This window comes from Artemia sp. Qi Xiang Cuo, chromosome 8 (genome assembly GCF_049724085.1).
Source record: "Artemia sp. Qi Xiang Cuo chromosome 8, ASM4972408v1, whole genome shotgun sequence".
NCBI classification, from domain to species: domain Eukaryota; kingdom Metazoa; phylum Arthropoda; class Branchiopoda; order Anostraca; family Artemiidae; genus Artemia; species Artemia sp. Qi Xiang Cuo.
The window spans coordinates 62,958,322-62,978,816 of NC_142801.1; the positions used below are offsets into that span (position 1 = coordinate 62,958,322).

At 32.1% G+C, this 20,495-nt stretch overlaps 2 protein-coding genes across 3 annotated transcripts in view; one reads left to right on the top strand and one right to left on the bottom strand.

Annotated features, from left to right (window-relative positions):
* Positions 1-684: 684 nt before the first annotated feature.
* Positions 685-20,495, bottom strand: part of LOC148949683 (uncharacterized) — a 77,953-nt gene continuing 58,142 nt past the window's right edge. Inside the window, exon 3 of the mRNA XM_089093057.1 lies at positions 685-1,225. Coding sequence (XP_088949183.1) covers positions 765-1,225 — 461 coding nt within the window. The 3' untranslated portion in view covers positions 685-764. The remainder of the gene's footprint in view (positions 1,226-20,495) is intronic.
* Positions 3,693-20,495, top strand: part of LOC148949684 (uncharacterized) — a 74,614-nt gene continuing 57,811 nt past the window's right edge. For both annotated transcript variants that reach the window (XM_089093058.1, XM_089093059.1), the window contains exon 1: positions 3,693-3,981. In XM_089093058.1, coding sequence (XP_088949184.1) covers positions 3,727-3,981 — 255 coding nt within the window. In that variant the 5' untranslated portion in view covers positions 3,693-3,726. The remainder of the gene's footprint in view (positions 3,982-20,495) is intronic.

Below are 20,495 nucleotides of genomic sequence, written 5' to 3' on the forward strand. Positions count from 1 at the left end.
CGCATCCGTGATCTTTCTTCTGGCAAAAAATGTAAGATTCCACATTTTTGTAGATAGGAGCTTGAAACCTCTACAGTAGGGTTCTCTGATACGCTGAATATGATGGTGTGATTTTCATTAAGGTTCTATAACTTTTAGAGGGTCTTACCCCCTTTTTTTGAAAATCAGCCAAATTTTCTCAGGCGCGTAACTTTTGATGGGTAGCACTAAACTTGATGAAAGTTATTTATTTGAAATCAGCATTGAAATGTGATTTTTTTTATATATCTATTGGTATCGAAAACCCGTTTTCTAGAGTTTCGGTTACCATTGAGCCGGGTCGCTCCTTACCTACAGTCCGTTAACACGAACTGTTTGAAAAAAAAACGAATTCCCGATTTCTCCTTTATTTTAAAGATATATATGGTCACATGAGCTTCCAGTTAAAGAATTTATTACCAGTTTATTATCACTGTCTTTGGTGCTTCAAAGAGGAAATCCAAAACTAGGGAGCACTCACAAATTTATCGATGTGTTAGAGAGGCAAGATCTATAAAAAAAAGAAAGTAAGTAAACCTAGGAGAACTTTTAATTTTAGAAAATCAACTGCTTTCGACTCACAAATTTTCCGATTTATGAGGGAAGCAGAAACTAAAAAGAAAAGAGAAAGTAAAGCAGAAAGAAAAAGTAAATGAGGAATGAAAGTAAAACCACGTAAGTTGCACTTTTTTTTTCGACAAAACTACAAAAAGAATTAAATCTCAAACTAAGTAAGTTTTATTAAATCAACTACTTTCAAATAACCAGGGTAGAAGCTGAGTGTCGACATTGTTATGCTTGAAGTAGCTACGAATATATTCTTCAAAATATTCAATTTCATCAAGTGAAGCTTGGCATTTTTCATTTACCGTTTGTTTATCTTCTCTATTTAGCTTTTCACTTAAACAGTCATCTTCACTGCCTGAATCAAAGCTCATTCTTTTCTTTGTATCAAATGCCCAGTTTTCAGTCCCCTTTTCCTCTTTTAGATATTTCTTAAATTCTGGATGTAGAGCTCTTTCTTTATATTTATGAATCCTCTTCACAAGGCTTTTCATAATTCGGTGTCGAGTTGAAGGAGACGGTGGTGAAGCCACTGATTCTCCGAGAGTCCTGTTAATAGAGTTAGGAAGTGACGAATCGGATTTTGTTCGCATTCCAAGGGTTAATGGGACCTCCAGCATGCTGGTTCCAGTGCATTTATCATCTGAAAATATATTAACAATAGTTATGATATTCTGCTTACCCACTAATATAATAAAATAAAAAGTGGAGTACAAAAAAAGAGAGAAAAAAACTATGAGAAAAACACTGATTCAAGATTATAGCAAGGTGGCAATTGACTTATGTTTGTATTAATTTAAAAAAAAAAATCCACAAAATAAATTTTCAAAAACAAAGTAAAGAACTCCATTAAACCAAAAATGAACAAAAATAGAATCAAATAATCTACCAAGCATACAACTACCACAAATCAGTATCAATAAATAAACTAAACAGTAGTATCCCATCACTGCTTTTAAAGACATCCCTATGAAACTTAGTATTGGATTTTAGAGACATCCCTATCCCTTTTTCCATAGATTTTAAAGACATGCCATCTGACCTCAAGACAGCCATAGGAAAATTCCGGTGAGAGTACTGTTTCTAGGCGACATTCCAAGGTATTTTCCTCTATACTTGTCTAGACGACTTTTCTGGAATCCAGTTGTTTTTATTTCCCCCTATTGTTTTTTATTAAAAATCTTAGACACATGTTGTCTAAAAATCTTGTCTAAAAATGTTTCCAGGTGGTAAAAGCAATTTTTATTGATCGAGAGTCAGTTTCTGTCTGGAAGTGGGGCAGTCAACATTAAAATGGAGGCTTGTACATTATTGAATATTGAAAGTGTTGATGAAATGGGACTTAGAGTGCCTAAGGTGGCAGTTGAAATTACAATGGGTTGTCAACTAGCCCTAGAATGGGACAAAATTTATGCAGGATATGCTATAACATTAAACAAATTCAAGTCGGAAGAACAATCATGTTTTACGTCTAGGGTGAATACAGTGCATATACAGAAATTACAAGATGGATTAAACGCGCTAACGAAATATATTGAAGAGAACAATTTATAGAAAACTTTTAGTCTATATTGGGTAGTGAGAGTGTTAAAATGGATAAATTTGAGAATCATAAATTTTTCGTAATCTAGTAAAACTGGGAAATTGATTAATTTTAGATGACGACCTTCTGGAACTATCTCTTCAAAGAAAAATATTTTCTCGAGAAATGCTTTAACGATATACTGGGAACCGATTCCCCATCTTTGGACTATAGTCTGAAACTTTGTCGTCGTGGTCTCCAAGCTTCTACTCCATTTATAGATATCTCATCTGAGACAAAACAAAATGATGCTGTGGTTTTACTCTTATCCACTACTTAGAGAGCCATTTAGTACGAAATCATGTCTAAACATGTTTTTTGACACCCCTAGGAGACATATTCATTGATCGCCAGTCAATTTCCTTTTGGAAGAAAGATAGTTAATTTCGTAAAATTTTTAAATCTCTCGATTATGCCTGTATACTCTGATAAGCTCGTCATTATTCGAGAACTATCCCTTTTGTGATAACTATAATGAAAAGGGTAGATTATGCAATCCGTGTAAATTGCATAGAGGATATGCAGGGCAAATTAAAGAGTGGTATCGTCGTGGATTTAAATTGTTTTTGGAAGAAGAATCTGGTCTACGCTTCAACTTCTGGAATAATAAAACAGTCTGTTTTTTTAAGACATCGCTACGAAGATACCGGCTACTTTGATTATAAACCTACAGACTTTTGTTTGGCTGTTCAATGCGAGAACAGCTAAAATTGGATACTTTATGAACATTACTAAGTCAGTGAGTTTCTTGTCAAGTGAATTAATTTAGAATTTCACAATATTTGACTTTGGATCATAGAGACTTTTAATCCTGACCTATGCTTCATAATTATTTCAGTGACCTTGTTATTTCGCAACAATTGGCTTGGGATTATAGAGAATTTTAATCATGACCTATGCTTCATAATTAATTCAGTAACCTTGTTATTTCGCAACAATTGGCTTGGGATTGTAATGACATATAACAGTGACCTATATTTATGAATTGAACGGTTTAAAATTATGGTGGTTGAAAATTGATGCCTTGAAAAGATGCCAAGTATTAGCAAACAATCGGAGGATCTGAATGACTTTGAACTTATCTATTCGCCTCTGTTAAATTTTGTCCAAAGTAATTGGCTGAATTCCATTTCTGAGAAGGAAATTATTGAATATGGAGTGGATTTTTTTTGCTTCGCCAAAAATAGTTGAATCTAAGGCTGGTCTATGGTCGAAACTTTTGCCTGATGAAATTCCCCCTCGCCGCAGTGGTGCAAAGTCTGCAACCAGTAATATTAAGGACATGCTCGATCTTTTGAAGAAGTATGATGAAGCTAGCATAACTATTTCAACTTATGTGATTAAACCTCCAACTGAAGTTCCAGTATTGCAGGCTGTGGCCTATTCATAATTAGCCTCTAACGTTTCCAAAGTTCATCAGCTTGTTCAAATTGTGTCAGCAAAGTTGGACAATTATAGCCTCAATTACCAGTTACTAGAACCTGTAGGCTCTAATTGCCAGTCAACCACTATTGTTGTCTCTCAAGCGCCGTCTCATTTATCGGATCCTATTGAAAGGAAAGATGCTATTGATAAAATCAGTGGCCATGAACTTGTTTCCAGTATTCGCCCTGTTCACGATAAGTGGTATGAAAGATAAATCTGCTGCCGAAGACTTCCGTGAATCTGTTCCCGTCATTCTCGCCGGTACGTCAACCAAAGAAATTTCTAAGAAATATTCGGCCATTATAAAAGGTGTTCCAGAGGATTATTCGATTCAGTCTTTTACAAATTGTAGCGGTATTGTTGCTGCCAAAAGGCTGGGCTCTTCTAAAACAGTTAAGCTTGATTTTGAGTTTCTTTTGCTAAAGCTGCTTATTTCAAAGACGGTGTACGAATTGGTTATGAATTCTTTAGACTGAGCGAGTTTAAGGAAATTCCAAAGTGTTGTTTTAATGGCCGATCACCCCACCACTTCCAGTCTTCTTGTCCCAGTCCTGCGCCTAAATGTGCTCGTTGCTCGTTAAGCTCTTGAATAAATTTAACGTCCCCCCATCCCATTCTTTAAGGATTTATACTTCCTTTGTCCACCCGCATCCTGAATATGCTTGTCCAGTTTGGCATCCTGGCATCTCTCGTGATGAATCAGATAAAATTGAATCTATTCAAAAAAGAGCCCTAAGAATAAGTTTTAAAGAAACTTTGGTACCATATTCACTCCTTCTAAAAAAGGCCAAGCGGGAAACTCTTGAGCGCAGAAGAGGAACGCTGTGCCTCCGTTTTACAAAAAATGGAATAATAAACCCTCGCACGGAAAACATTTTCCCCAAAAGACACTCCCCATCCAAACACCGTCTGCCACGTACTTTTTTTGAACCCATCCCTATCTTGTCCCTCATCCGTTGCTTAACCTCCAGGTATGAAAAAAACCTTTGTCCCCTTCATTACTTATCAAATACACCACTAGTTTTTTTTTTTTTTTTGTTTTGTACTGGTGATACCCATGCTGGTGTCCGTTTGGCTCTTCCGTTCCCTCCCCGTTTTATATACTCTCTTTTAAACCTTTTTAACACTATTTTTATTTCAATTTTTTTTTGGTTTTGCTTTAATTTGTGCCTTTTTAACTTTCTTACATTTGACACTTTTTGTTTTTTAGACTAATGAATGGCTTTGCCTTTCTGATATTGTTGTTTTTGGCATTGTTTAGCCAGTTTTTTAGTTGTTCTGCTATTTCAATGTCTTTTTTTATCATATGAGCCCAAATGCGAATTCGGCCCTTCGGGGCTTGTGAAAGTCATTTTTTGAAATAAATATCTTATCTTGTGCCGGCCCACATGTTAGTACGAAAGAAAATGCATAAAATGCCTCACCAAAATGTGCCAATTGCAATGGTGAACACGTGTCCTTTAGCATGCCATGCTCCGTTCTCCGTGGTCTTGCAAGTCAACAAGCCTCTAAATGACCTTACAAATTTCAACCATATCGCACAATATCAATGGCACAAAAAATAAAGATGCTTATATTTACGATCTGTACGAGAACTTTGACGTTATATGCCTGCAAAAAAACCTTGTTAACTGCCTCTAGCAGAAATTTCCTTCATCGAAGCTCTATTCATTCGATTTTCACTTCTGATGCAGTTCCCAGACGTGGTCGTCCTTTTGGAGGTCTTGCCTGTATTTTTAAAAAAAAGTATTGATCTTTCGAACCCATCCCTTTTTTATTCGAATAAGCACATTCTTACTGTGAGAGTAAATAGTACTGTGTTTGCTAATGTTTATCTTCCATATATTCCATATATTGATTTCAATAAATAGATTTATCTTCCATATATAGGTTTCAATAAATAGATTTGCTATTGCATGCAAGTCTTGAAATTCCGTGATGAATCGTGTCAAGCAAAATAAACTTGATTTTATAGTTCTTGGTGACTTTAATACGGATTTGGAGGAACAGAGTTATCGATCCCGAGGAATATTGGAGTGCATGCCCCCTTACGTGATTCTGAAGAAAGATTTACCATACTCCTAAATCCATCAAAATGGTAGTGTTTCTAATATTGATCGTATACTTAATTCGTCACAGTTAGAATGCTCGATTATTCATGTTGATATTGAGACTGATGACTTTGAGCAGCTATCGCTTTCATTTATTGCTAAACTGAAACGTAACCTTTTCAATGTTGCCCCTATTGGGGATTCTAAATGGTTTAAACGTAGTAATTGGAAAAGAGCCGATATTGCTTTATATGTATTATCTTTATCTACATCGCTTAATTGCATTCGTGCCTTACGATCTACTCCAATTGCAAGTAAAGGGTAGTAAGCGTGATCTTGATAGATATTATGATGATATAATTAGATGTATGAAAGAAGCTGAAAAAATTGTGGTTCCCGAAGAGCGTATTCGTATAAAAACGCGGAGATCTATATGGGCTGCCGATCATGAATTAAAAAATTATAAAAATAAGGTTAAACTTTGGCTTCGAATTCGGGTTGATTGTGGTAGACCTACGATGGGGTCTGTTGCGGATATAAAGCAGAAAAAAAAAGAATGATTATAAAAAGTACCTTAAATCCATTCGTTTTAAGGGTATGGAATTTCCAGCCTTTAAAAAGGATTGGTCTAAATTGATCAATTCTGAGAAGCTGGATAAAAGTGATCTTTATAATAGTGATTCGATTTCTAGTTCAGCTTGGTATGTTTACTATTCGGCAGTTTTTTTTTCCAAAATTAATTTTTTCATGCAGTCACATTATTCTTGGATACTTTCTAAAATTCTTCCGCCTTCGCTTCATCAAGGCCATATTATTCCAGTATCAATAACTGCTGTTGAAAATGCAATTAAGCAACTGAAATCTTCATCCATTGATATTGATTGTAGTTCCAAATGTGTTTAACATCTTCACTGGTTCCAGATAGCTTTCTTTGTGGAAATGTCAACCTCAATTTTAATGTGGAGAAAACTCCCTTCTCATTGTTCATCTTATCGCCCTATAACCACTACGTGTAACTTGAGTAAAATCCTTGAATATATTTTAATTCCTCATTTAAATGAAAATATAAATTTAGGATCGAATCAATTCGGGTTTCAATCTGGTATTGGCTGTCAACATGCACACCGTGTTCTTTCTCCTGTTCTTAAGAATAGTCTGGCTGAAGGCTTGCCACTTTATATATGTACTTTGGACCTTTCTAAAGCTTTTGACAGTGTAGTCCACAGTCAAGCTTTTTTTTTCCTTTTTTAATAATGGTGTAAATCTTTCAGTCATTTTTCTTCTTTGCTTTGGGTATGAGAATTCTTTCCTCTGAATTAATAAATCTGGACCTCCGTTTGTCCCCTTATGTCGGGTGTCAAACAGGGATAGGTTTTATCACCTAGAATATTCAAAATGTGCATTTCTGGTATTTTAGATGAAATCAGATCAAATTATTTTATTGGACTCTCAGATGTTTCTTATCTTGCCATGCGGATGATCTTCTACTTTTGTGTAAAAATAAGCAAGGTCTCTCGTTTATGGTCTCAAAAGTTTCACGTCTATTTTCTAAAATTGGTCTTTCTCTTAATGTTGAGAAATGTGAATTTCTAGTTTTTAATGGTCTGACTTCCACTAATGCTCCCTTAGTTTGTTGCGGTTTTTCTATACCCTCTGGTTCCGCCTTTTGGTGGTTGGGTATTACTGTTACTAATTCAGTTTCTATCCTACGGCAGTGCACTGTTCGTGAAGTTCAAAAGAAAATTCAAATGGGCTATTCTAAGATTGTTGCCAATCGAGGGACGTACAATAGACGTGCACTGGGTAGGCTACATGCTGCATTCTGTGATTATTCTGTCCTTTATCTTTCCGGTCTTTATCCCCTTCTATAGAAAAATGATGTTAAGCAGATCCGGAATTATTATTTCAGATATTGTAAATTTTTACTTTATCCCCCCCCCCCTCCCTGGCATAGTAATGGTAAGATAATTCGTAAGTTCATGTCCGTGATATAAGTGCAAAGTTGGCCTTGCTGCATGGAAGGTTGTCGTAATCAGCTTTTTATCGTTTATCGCCTCATCATCCTTTGGTCCATCTGTTCGGTTAATCATATTGTTTTTTTTTTATTTGTAGTGTATTTTATTTGTAGTGTATTTCATTTTTTTTCCCTGTGTTACTCCACAAGTGCCATAACTTGATATGATGTGGGTTATAAATAAATTATTATTATTATTATTATTATTGCTTCAAATAAGCAAATTGAAACACGTGAATTTTATGATATGAATAAGAGCAGTATTATTGACTTTACAAAGAGATTTAATCAAAACGAAGTTACATTATCAGAGGCAATGCTATGGCGTTGCCTATAGTAAAGGCCTTACGGCTTCAATGTTTTATTATTTATATATTTTCATTTTTTCCCAGAGGCACTTATAGAAGGGGTCGTTGCATAAACTTCAAAAGGGGCTCATTAGATTAGGAATCGAGATTTCTAGTGCCTTTTTTTGAGGGTCAAAAATGACTGAAAGGCAACTAACACCCCTTCCGCGCCCACCATTTCCCAAAACACATCCAATCAAAATTTTGAGACAGCCATTTTGTTCTACGTAGTTGATTTCCAGATAGACATTATGTTTTTGAGGAGGACACTCCCCCCAGAGCCCTCAGGGAAAGGGTTGTAAGTTGTACCCTGGGGGCATATAAGTAGATAGGGGGGTACCAGCGCGACGAGAACACCGTGCTGCCATCTACAATTTAGTTTAACGCTGACAGGACATAATTTATGGTTTTTGTCACTGAGAATGAAAAAACAGGATTTTTCTCACTTTGATGGATGTTTCTTGGATGGTTATGAGTGTTTGTCAATTTATTTGTCTTTTTTCATGGATGTCAACAGCAATTTATGCATGTTTTTATGGTTTTTGTCACTGAGAATGAAAAAACAGGATTTAGCCTCATGGGGTCCGATCAGTACATAATTCGGTTATCAAAAGAATGTATCTCTGCATGGGGGTCCATAGATGGGCCTAGCCTCCCTAGAGGAAATGGATTTCCGAAAAACTAATTGAATAATTGAAAATGAAGTGAAATCCTGAAAAAATGATTTTCTGGATCTCGTCCAGGAGAAACCTCCCTGTATAAAGTTTAGTTACTTATTCTGTGTTCGTCCTAAACAACTGATTTAGGGTACAGTTTATTAATCTCTAATGGATGATGTAAAAGTTGAATGATTTGTCGGTGTTCATACAGGAGAATTACCTCTGGGCGATTGTTTTGATCTTAGAGATGAAGAGACTAATGCAGGAAAGAGTTTCCTAGGAATTTCAAATGTGACAGCGCAGGGATGTCAAAACAAAAGGGACACGCAGAAATCACGTTTAGGGATTATTTGGGCGAAACAGCTTTGAGACATTTTAGAAGATGATTTAAGCGAAATCATTTGAGGCATTTAGAAGAGGATTTTAGAAGATGATTTAGAAGAAGATTTGAGGGTGAAACTCTGTGGACGTTATAATACACAAGTTCCATTTGAACAGTGTCCTGAGGGCCTCTACCCCAACCCCAAAAGGCTCTGATACCCCTACCCCCACCTCCAACACAGCCCCCCGCCCGCCAACGGACCCCGGGCTCCCCAACGACCCCCCCGCCCCCAAGGGCCCCCGGGCCCCCAAAGGCCCCCGGGCCCCCAAAGAGCCCCTCACATTTTTTAAATACTTTTTTTGTGCACTTGAGACACAGAAGGGCCCCCACATTTCAAAAGGCTTTATTATATCTTTTGAGAACAAGTTCCTTTCTTAATGTCATTCCTAAACCCATTTTATAAGTTGAAGTACCCATCCTTTTCACCCACAACTTTACTTTACAGCTTTTTTGAATGCCCCAACACCAAGCAGTACTTTTCAAAAGGCATCTCAGAACAAGTTCCTTTCTTAATGTTCCTCCTAAACCCATTTTACAAGTTGAAGTACCCATCCTTTTCCCCATAACTTTACTTTACGACTTTTTGCACACCCCAACATCAAGCAATACTTTTCAAAGGCATTTCAGAACAATTTCTTTTCTTAATATCCATCCTAAACCAATTTTAAAACATGAAGTACTCATCCTTTTTACAAGAGCTTTACTTTATGACTTTTTTGTATACTCCAAGACTAAGCTATACTCTTCAAAAGTCTTTATTATATCTTATATGAACAATTTCTTTTCTTATTGTCCTTCATTAGACAACTTTACAAGTTGAAGTTCTCATCTTATCACCCACAACTTTAATATAGGTCTTTTCGAATACCCCAACATCAAGCAATACTTTTCAAAAGGCTTTATTATATTTTTTCAGCACCAGTTCTTTACGTAATTTTCTTCCTAAACCCATTTTACAAGTTGAAGTACTTATCTTTTCCCCCACAACTTTACTTTACGACTTTTTTGCACACCCAAACATCAAGCAATACTTTCCAAAGGGCTTTATTATATCTTTTCAGAACAAGTTTTTTTCTTAATGTCCTTCCTAAACCAATTTTACATGTTGAAGTAGTTATCTTTTTCACCACAACTTTACTTTACGACTTTTTTGCACACCCCAAGATCAAGCAATACTTTTCAAAAGGCTTTATTATATCTTTTTTGAACAAGTTCTTTTCTTAATATCCTTCTTAAACAAATTTTACAAATTCTAAATTTTTCCTTAGTAGCTTTTCTATTCAATTTTAAATTTTCTCAATGAAGTGAAGAAAAGTTCAAGTTCTCTTCTGAATTTTCTCAATGAAAAAGAAGTTAGTTATTAATCAATTCTATTTTTCCAAATAATATAAAAATTTTCCACTTCGATTCACATTTTTCTCAAAGGGATGAAAAAATTTAAAATACTGTTCCAAATTTTTCATAGAAGATAGAAAAGTTCAAGTTCTCTTCTGAATTTTACCAAAGAATACAATTCAATTCTAATTTCTCCAGAGAAAATAAAAATCTTCCACTTCAGTTTTAAGTTCACCAAAGACATAAAGAACTTTAAAGTTCTATTCTAAATTTATCCGTAGTAGATAGAAAAAGCTATACCATAGTTGTGAATATTTTCCCGGACGACAAAAAGTTCTATTTCAATTTTCTCAACACAGTCAAAAAAAGTTCAAGTTCGATCCTGAATTTTCTCAATGAAAAAGAAAATGACAACTAAGATATTCTGTTCTTCAAGGTCCTATAGCAATGTTCCGCTTCATTTAGGATCTATCTCAAAGACAGGAAAAATTTTAAATACTCTTCCAAATTTTTCAAAGAATATAAAAAAGTTTACTTTACTAGATTTTCTCAATGAAAAAGAAATTACCTATTGATAAATTCTATTTTTCCAAATAATATAAAAATTTTTCACTTCGGATCAGATTTTTCTCAAAGAGATGAAAAATTTTTAAATACTGTTCCAAATTTTTCATGGAAGATAGAAAAATACAAGTTCTCTTCTGAATTTTACCAAAGAACACACTTCAATTGTAATTTCTCCAGAGAAAATAGAAATCTTCCACTTCAGTTTTAAGTTCACGAAAGACATGAATAGATTTTAAGTCTAATTCTAAAATTTTTCGTAGCAGATAGAAAAAGCTGTACCATTGTTGCGAATATATTCCATGAAGATAAAACTTTCTAGTTCAATTTATAGTTATCTCAACGAAATAAAGAAAAGTTTAATTTATGTTCTGAATTTTCTAAATGAAAAAGGAATTAGTTATTGATCATTTCTATTTTTCCAAATAATATAAAAATTTTCCACTTCAGTTCAGATCTGTCTCGAAGAGATGAAAAACTTAAAATACTGTTCCAAATTTTTCACAGAAGATAAAAAAGTTCAAGTTCCCTTCGGAATTTTACCAAAGAACACAATTCAATTCTAATTTCTCCAGTAAAAAATAAAAATCTTCCACTTCAGTTCTTTATTTCACAAAGACATAAAAAATTTAAAGTTCAGTTCTAAATTTTTCCGTAGAAGATAGGAAAAGTTATACTATAATTGTGTTTATTTTCCATGAAGATAAAAAGTTTCACATTAATTCTAAATTTTCTTAAATTCAGTTCCAACTTTTCTCAAAGAAATGAAAAAATTTAAAGTTCTCTTCAAAATATTTTCCCGGAAGAAGAAAAGTTCAACTTCGATTCTGAATTTTCTCATTGAAAAAGAAATAAGTTATTGATCAATTCTATTTTCCCAAAATAATATAAAAATTTCCACTACAGTTCAGATTTTTCTCAAAGAGATGAAATAATTTAAAATGCTGTTCCAAATTTGTCATAGAAGATAGAAAAGTTCAAGTTCTCTTCTGAATTTTACCAAAGAAGACAATTCAATTTTTAATTTCTCCAGAGAAAATAAAAATCTTCCACTTCAGTTCTTTATTTCACAAAGAAATAAACAAATTTAAAGTTCAGTTCTAAATTTTTCCGTAGAAGATAGGAAAAGTTATGCTATGATTGTGATTATTTTCCATGAAGATAAAAAGTTTCACTTTAATTCTAAATTTTCTTAAATTCAGTTCCGACTTTTCTCAAAGAAATGAAAAATTTAAAGTTCTGTTCCAAATATTTTCCCGGAAGAAGAAAAGTTCAACTTCGATTCTGAATTTTCTCATTGAAAATGAAATAAGTTATTGATCAATTCTGTTTTCCCAAAATAATATAAAAATTTTCCACTTCAGTTTATATTTTTCTCAAAGAGATGAAAAAATTTAAAATACTGTTCCAAATTTGTCATAGAAGATAGAAAAGTTCAAGTTCTCTTCTGAATTTTACCAAAGAACACAATTCAATTTTTAATTTCTCCAGAGAAAATAAAAATCTTCCACTTCAGTTTTAAGTTCGCCAAGACATAAAAATTTAAAGTTCAGTTCTAAATTTTTTCGTAGAAGATAGGAAAAGTTATACTATGATTGTGATTATTTTCCATGAAGATAAAAGTGTCGCTTTAATTCTAAATTTTCTTAAATTCAGTTCCGAATTTTCTCAAAGAGATGAAAAATTTAAAGTTCTGTTCCAAATTTTTAATAGAAGATAGGAAAAATTATACTTTGATCGTGAATATTCTTCATGAAGATATGAAGCTCCACTTTAATTAGGTTAGGTTAAGTTAGGTTAGGCTAGGTTAGCCTACGTACCCGGGCGTTCGGCGGGTAACCGAGCCGAACCTAACTTAAACTCACCTAACTTAATCTAACCAAACCTAACCTACTCATACACCCAACTTTTCGCTTGCCTCTCACCTAACCTAACCTAAGTGAAGCGGATTTATGCTAACCTAACCTTACCTAACTTAACCTAATCTAACCTAACTTAATTTAACCTAACCTAGCCATACTCGCTGGAAAAGGTTAGGTTAACTCATCATGAGTACTCATGATAAGCTAACCTAACTTAAACATGTAAAAATGTTTCTATTTATTTATTAATATTTATTTATACCTAACCTAATGTAACCTATGGTTTTGGAGGTTAGATGAACGAGTTTGAACGATTGTCTTTAATAATAGAACGAGTCACTCATTTGCTAATTTAAAAATTTTAGGGTTAAATCCATAAGACAAAGGAGCTAAAATTTAATTTAAAATTAGAACAGAACTTTAAATTTTTCATCTCTTTGACAAACAAAACAGAACTGAAGTGGAACCTTTTTATTTTCTTGGAAAAATTAGAAGAGAACTTGAACATTTTGCACTTCATTGAGATAATTTAGAATTAAAGTGGAAATTTTTAACTTCATGGTGAATATTCACGATCAATGTATAACTTTTTCTATCTTCTATGAAAAACTTGGAACAAAACTTTAAATTTTTTCATCTCTTTGAGAAAAATCGGAACTGTATTTAAAAAAAATTTAGAATTAAAGTGAAACTTTTTATCTTCACTGGAAAATAATCACAATCATAGTATAACTTTTCCTATCTTCTACGGACAAAAATAGAACTGAACTCTAAATTTTTTATGTCTTTGAGAAATTAAGAACTGAAGTGGAAGCTTTTTTCATTTTCATTGGTAAAATTCAGAATTGAGCTAACTTTTTTCTCTTCTTGGAAAAATTCAGAAGAGAACTTGAACATTTTACACTTCTTCGAGAAAACTCAGAATTAAAGTGGAGCTCCTTATCTTCATGTCGAATATTCATAATCAATGTATAACTTTTTCTATCTTCTATGAAAAATTTGGAACAGAACTTTAAATTTTTTCATCTCTTTGAGAAAAATCGTAAGTGAATTTAAGAAAATTAGAACTAAAGTGAAACTTTTTATCTTCACTGGAAAATAATCACAATCATAGTATAACTTTTCCTATCTTCTACAGAAAAATTTAGAACTGAACTTTAGATTTTTTATGTCTTTGAGAAATTAAGAACTGAAGTGGAAGTTTTTTCCATTTTCATTGGTAAAATTCAGAATTGAGCTAACTTTTTTCTCTTCTTTAAGAAAATTCAGAAGAGAACTTGAACATTTTGCACTTCTTCCAGAAAACTCAGAATTAAAGTGGAGCTCCTTATCTTCATGTCGAATTTTCACAATTAATGTTTAACTTTTTCTATCTTCTATAAAAAATTTGGATTAGAACTTTAAATTTTTCATCTCTTTGAGAAAAATCGGAACTGAATTTAAGAAAAATTAGAAATAAAGTGAAACTTTTGATCTTCATGGAAAATAATCACAATCATAGTATAACCATTCCTATCTTCTACGGAAAAATTAGAACTGAACTTTAAATTTTCTATGTCTTTGAGAAATTATGAACTGAAATGGAAGCTTTTTCGTTTTCATTGGTAAATTTCAGAATTGAGCGAACTTTTTTCTCTTCTTTAAGAAAATTCACAAGAGAACTTGAACATTTTGCACTTCTTCGAGAAAACTCATAATTAAAGTGGAGCTCCATATCTTCATGAAGAATATTCACAAACAAAGTATAACTTTTCCTATCTTCTATGAAAAATTTGGAACACAACTTTAAATTTTTTCATCTCTTTGAGAAAAGTCGGAACTGAATTTAAGAAAGTTTAGAATTAAAGTGAAACTTCTTATCTTCATGGAAAATAATCACAATCATAGTATAGCTTTTCCTATCTTCTACGGAAAAATTTAGAAGTGAACTTTAAATTTTGTATGTCTTGGTTATCTTAAAACTGAAGTGGAAGCTTTTTATTTTCTCTGGAGAAATTAGAATTGAATTGTGTTCTTTGGTAAAATTCAGAAGAGAACTTGAATATTCACAATAAAAATATAACCTTTCCTATCTTCTATGAAAAATTTGGAACAGAACTTGAAATTTTCTCATCTCTTTGTGAAAAGTCGGAACTGAATTTAAGAAAATTTAGAATTAAAGTGAAACTTTTTATCTTCATGGAAAATAATCACAATTTTAGTATAACTTTTCCTATCTTCTACGGAAAAATTTAGAAGTGAACTTTAAATTTTTTATGTCTTGGTGAACTTAAAACTGAAGTGGAAGCTTTTTATTTTCTCTGGAGAAATTAGAGTTGAATTTTGTTCTTTGGTAAAATTCAGAAGAGAACTTGAATATTCACGATCAAAGTATAACTTTTCCTATCTTCCATGAAAAATTTGGAACAGAACTTTAAATTTTTTCATCTCTTTGAGAAAAGTCGGAACTGAATTTAAGAAAATTTAGAATTAAAGTAACACTTTTTATCTTCAGGGAAAATAATCACAATCATAGTCTAACTTTTCCTATCTTCTACGGAAAAATTTAGAACTGAACTTTAAATTTTTTATGTCTTGGCGAACTTAAAACTGAAGTGGAAGATTTTTATTTTCTCTGGAGAAATTAAAAATTGAATTGTGTTCTTTGGTAAAATTCAGAAGAGAACTTAAACTTTTCTATCTTCTATGACAAATTTGGAACAGTATTTTAAATTTTTTCATCTCTTTGAGAAAAATCTGAACCGAAATGGAAAATTTTTATATTATTTTGGGGAAATAGAATTGATCAATAACTTATTTCATTTTTATTGAGAAAATTAAGAATTGAAGTTGAAGTTTTTTTCTTCCGGGAAAATATTTAAAGCAGAACTTTAAACTGTTTCATTTCTTTGAGAATGGTCGGAACTGAATTTAAGAAAATTTAGAATTAAAGTTAAACTTGTTTTATCCAGAGAAAATAATCACAATCATAGTATAACTTTTCCTATCTTCTACGGAAAAATTTAGAATTGAACTTTAAATTTCTTTATGTCTTTGTGAAATAATGAACTTAAGTGGAAGATTTTTGTTTTCTCTGGAGAAATTAAAAATTGAATTGTGTTCTTTGGTAAAATTCAGAAGAGAACTTGAACTTTTCTATCTTCTATGACAAATTTGGAACAGTATTTTAAATTTTTTCATCTGTTTGAGAAAAATCTGAACTGAAGTGGAAAATTTTTTATATTATTTTGGGAAAATAGAAATGATCAATAACTTATTTCATTTTCATTGAGAAAATTCAGAATCGAAGTTGAACTTTTCTTCTTCCGGGAAAATATTTGGAACAGAACTTTAAATTTTTCATTTCTTTGAGAAAAGTCGGAACTGAATTTAAGAAAATTTAGAATTAAAGTGGAACTTTTTACCTTCATGGAAAATAATCACAATCATAGTATAACTTTTCCTTTCTTCTACGAAAAAATTTAGAACTTAACTTTAAATTTTTTATGTCTTTGTGAAATAAAGAACTGAAGTGGAAGATTTTTATTTTCTCTGGAGAAATTAAAAATTGAATTTTGTTCTTTGGTAAAATTCAGAAGAGAACTTGAACTTTTATATCTTCTATGACAAATTTGGAACAGTATTTTAAATTTTTTCATCCCTTTTAGAAAAATCTGAACTGAAGTGGAAAATTTTTATATTATATTGGGAAAATAGAATTGATCAATAACTTATTTCATTTTCATTGAGAAAATTCAGAATCGAAGTTGAACTTTTCTTGTTCCGGGAAAATATTTGGAACAGAACTTTAAATTTTTTCATCTCTTTGAGAAAAGTCGGAACTGAATTTAAGAAAATTTAGAATTAAAGTGACACTTTTTATCTTCATAGAAAATAATCACAATCATAGTATAACTTTTCCTATCTACCACGAAAAAATTTAGAACTGAACTTTAAATTTTTTATATCTTGGTGAACTTAAAACTGAAGTGGAAGATTTTGATTTTCTCTGGAGAAATTAAAAATTGAATTGTGTTCTTTGGTAAAATTCAGAAGAGAACTTGAACTTTTCTATCTTCTATGACAAATTTGGAACAGTATTTTAAATTTTTTCATCTCTTTGAGAAAAGTCTGAACTGAAGTGGAAAATTTTTATATTATTTTGGGAAAATAGAATTGATCAATAACTTATTTCATTTTCATTGAGAAAATTCAGAATCGAAGTTGAACTTTTCTTCTTCCGGGAAAATATTTGGAACCGAACTTTAAATTTTTCCTTTCTTTGAGAAAAGTCTGAACTGAATTTAAGAAAATTTAGAATTAAAGGGAAACTTTTTATCTTCATGGAAAATAATCAAAATCATAGTATAACTTTCCTAACTTCTACGGAAAAATTTAGAACTGAACTTTAAATTATTTATGTCTTTGTGAAATAAAGAACTGAAGTGGAAGATTTTTATTTTCTCTGGAGAAATTAAAAATTGAATTGTGTTCTTTGGTAAAATTCAGAAGAGAACTTGAACTTTTCTATCTTCTATGACAAATTTGGAACAGTATTTTAAATTTTTTCATCTGTTTGAGAAAAATCTGAACTTAAGTGGAAACTTTTTATATTATTTTGGGAAAATAGAATTGATCAATAACTTATTTCCTTTTCATTGAGAAAATTCAGAATCGAAGTTGAACTTTTCTTCTTCTGGGAAAATATTTGGAACAGAACTTTAAATTTTTTCATTTCTTTGAGAAAAGTTGGAACTGAATTTAAGAAAATTTAGAATTAATGTGAAACTTTTTATCTTCATGGAAAATAAACACAATGATAGTATAACTTTTCCTATCTTCTACGGAAAAATTTAGAACTTAACTTTAAATTTCTTTATGTCTTTGTGAAATAAAGAACTTAAGTGGAAGATTTTTGTTTTCTCTGGAGAAATTAAAATTGAACTGTGTTCTTTGGTAAAATTCAGAAGAGAGTCTGAAATTTTTTATCTTCTTTGAAAAATTTGGAACAGTATTTTAAATTTTTTCATCTCTTCGAGACAGATCTGAACTGAAGTGGAAAATTTTTATCTTATTAGGAAAAATAGAAATGATCAATAGCTAAGTTATTTTTCATTTAGAAAATTCAGAATAGAACTTGAACTTTTCTTCACTTCATTGAGAAAATATAAAATTGAAGTAGAACTTTTTATCTTCCAGAAAAATATTCAGAACTATTGTATAGCTTTTCTCTATCTTCCACCGAAATATTTAGAATTGAACTTTAAACTTTTTTATGTCTTTGGTGAACTTAAAACTGAAGTTGAAGATTTTTATTTTCTCTGGAGAAATTACAATTGAAGTGTATTATTTGGTAAAATTCAGAAGAGAAATTGAACTTTTCTATCTTCCATGAAAATTTAGAACAGTATTTAAAATACTGTTCTGTTCTTCCGTAGAACGTTTTTCATCTCTTTGAGAAAAATCTGATCCGAAGTGAAAATTTTTTATATTATTTGGAAAAATAGAATTGATCAATAGCTAATTTCTTTTTCATTGAGAAAATTTAGAAGAATGAGCTTTTTTATCTTCTGTGAAAAATTTGGAAGAGTATTTAAAATTTTTCATCTCTTTGATATAGATCTGAACTGAAGTGGAAAATTTCTACATGACTTGAATAAAATAGAAATGCTCAATAACCAATATATTTTTTATTGAGAAAATTCCGACTAGAGCTTGAACTTTCCTTGGCTTCATTGAAGAAATTGAAAATTGAACTAGAACTTTTTGTCTTCCGGGAAAATATTCACAACTATGGTATAGCTTTTTGTATCTACTACGGATAAATTTAGAAAAGAACTTTAAAGTTCTTTATGTCTTTGTTGAAATTAAAACTGAACTGGAAGATTTTTATTTTCTCTGGAGAAATTAGAATTGAATTGTGTTCTTTGGTAAAATTCAGAAGAGAACTTGAACTTTTCTATCTTCTATGTAAAATTTGGAACAGTATCTAAAGTGTTTTCATTACTTTGAGAAAAATCTGAACCGAAGTGGAAAATTTTTATATTATTTGGAAAAATAGAATTTATTAATAACTAATTTCTTTTTCATTGAGAAAATTCAGAAGAGAACTTGAACTTTTCTTCACTTCATTGAGAAAATTTAAAATTTAAATAGAACTGTTTATCATCCGAGAAAATATTAAAAAATACGATACAGCTTTTTCTATCTACTAAGGAAAAACTTAGAATATGTAAAATTGGTTTAAGAAGGATATTAAGAAAAGAACTTGTTCTGAAAAGACATAATAAAGCCTTTTGAAAAGTATTGCTTAACTTTTGGGTTTTCAACAACGCCACAGGATACAAAAGGGAAAAAAACTTTAACTACTCCAGCATATAAAACTGCTTTATGAACGATATTAATAAAAGAACTTTTTCTGAAAAGATATAATAAAGCCTTTTGGAAAGTATCGCATGATTTTGGGGTGTGCAAAAAAGTCGTAAACTAAAGTTGTGGGGAAAAAGATAAGTAATTCAACTTGTAAAATTGGTTTAGGAAGGACATTAAGAAAAGAACTTGTTCTGGAGTGCCTTTGAAAAGTATTGCTTGATGTTGGGGTGTGCAAAAAGTCGTAAAGTAAAGTTATGGGGAAAAGGATGGGTACTTCAACTTGTAAAATGGGTTAAGGAGGAATATTAAGAAAGGAACTTGTTCTGAAGTGCCTTTTGAAAAGTACTGCTGGTGTTTGGGCATTCAAAAAAGCTGTAAAGTAAAGTTGTTGGTGAAAAGGATGGGTACTTCAATTTGTAAAATGGGTTTAGGAATGACACTAAGAAAGGAACTTGTTCTAAAAAGATATAATAAAGCCTTTTGAAATGTGGGGGCCCTTCTGTGTCTCAAGTGCACAAAAAAAGTATTAAAAAATGGTGAGGGGGCTCTTTGGGGGCCCGGGGGGCCTTTGGGGGTCCGGGGGGTCCTTGGAGGGCCGGGTGGTCCTTTGGGAGCCCGGGGGCCTTTGGGGGCCGGGGGCTCCCTTCGGGGTTGTGGTAGGGGGATCGGAGCCCTTGGGGGCTGGGGTAGGGGACCTCACAATACTGTTCAAATGGAAATTGTGTATTATAACAACCACAGAGTTTCACCCTCAAATCCTCTTCTAAATCATCTTCTAAAATCATCTTCTAAAATTCCTCAAACGGTTTCACTTAAATCATCTTCTAAAATGTCTCAAAATGGTTTCGCCCAAATAATCTCTAAGCGTAATTTCTTCGTGTCCCTTTTGTTTTGACATCCCTGCGCTGTCACATTTGAAATTCCTAGAAAACCCTTTCCCGCGTTAATCTCTGCACCTCTAAGATCAAAACATTCGCCCGGAGATAGTTCTCCTGGATGAACCCCAACAAATCAATCAACCTTTACATCATCCGTTAGACATTAATAAACTTCACCGGGAAACAATTTTCTTGGACGAACACCAAATAAATAAATAAAGTTCATCCGGAAACAATTCACCTGGACGAACTCCAACAATTCAATTTCTCAGAAATTCACTTCCCCTTCGATTACGCAATCAATTTCTCGGAAATCCATTTCCCCTAGGGAGTCTATGCCCATATATGGAGCCCCTTCATAAGATACGTTCTTTTGATAACCGAATTATGTACTGATCGGACCCCATGAGGCTAAATCCTGTTTTTTCATTCTCAGTGACAAAAACCATAAAAACATGCATAA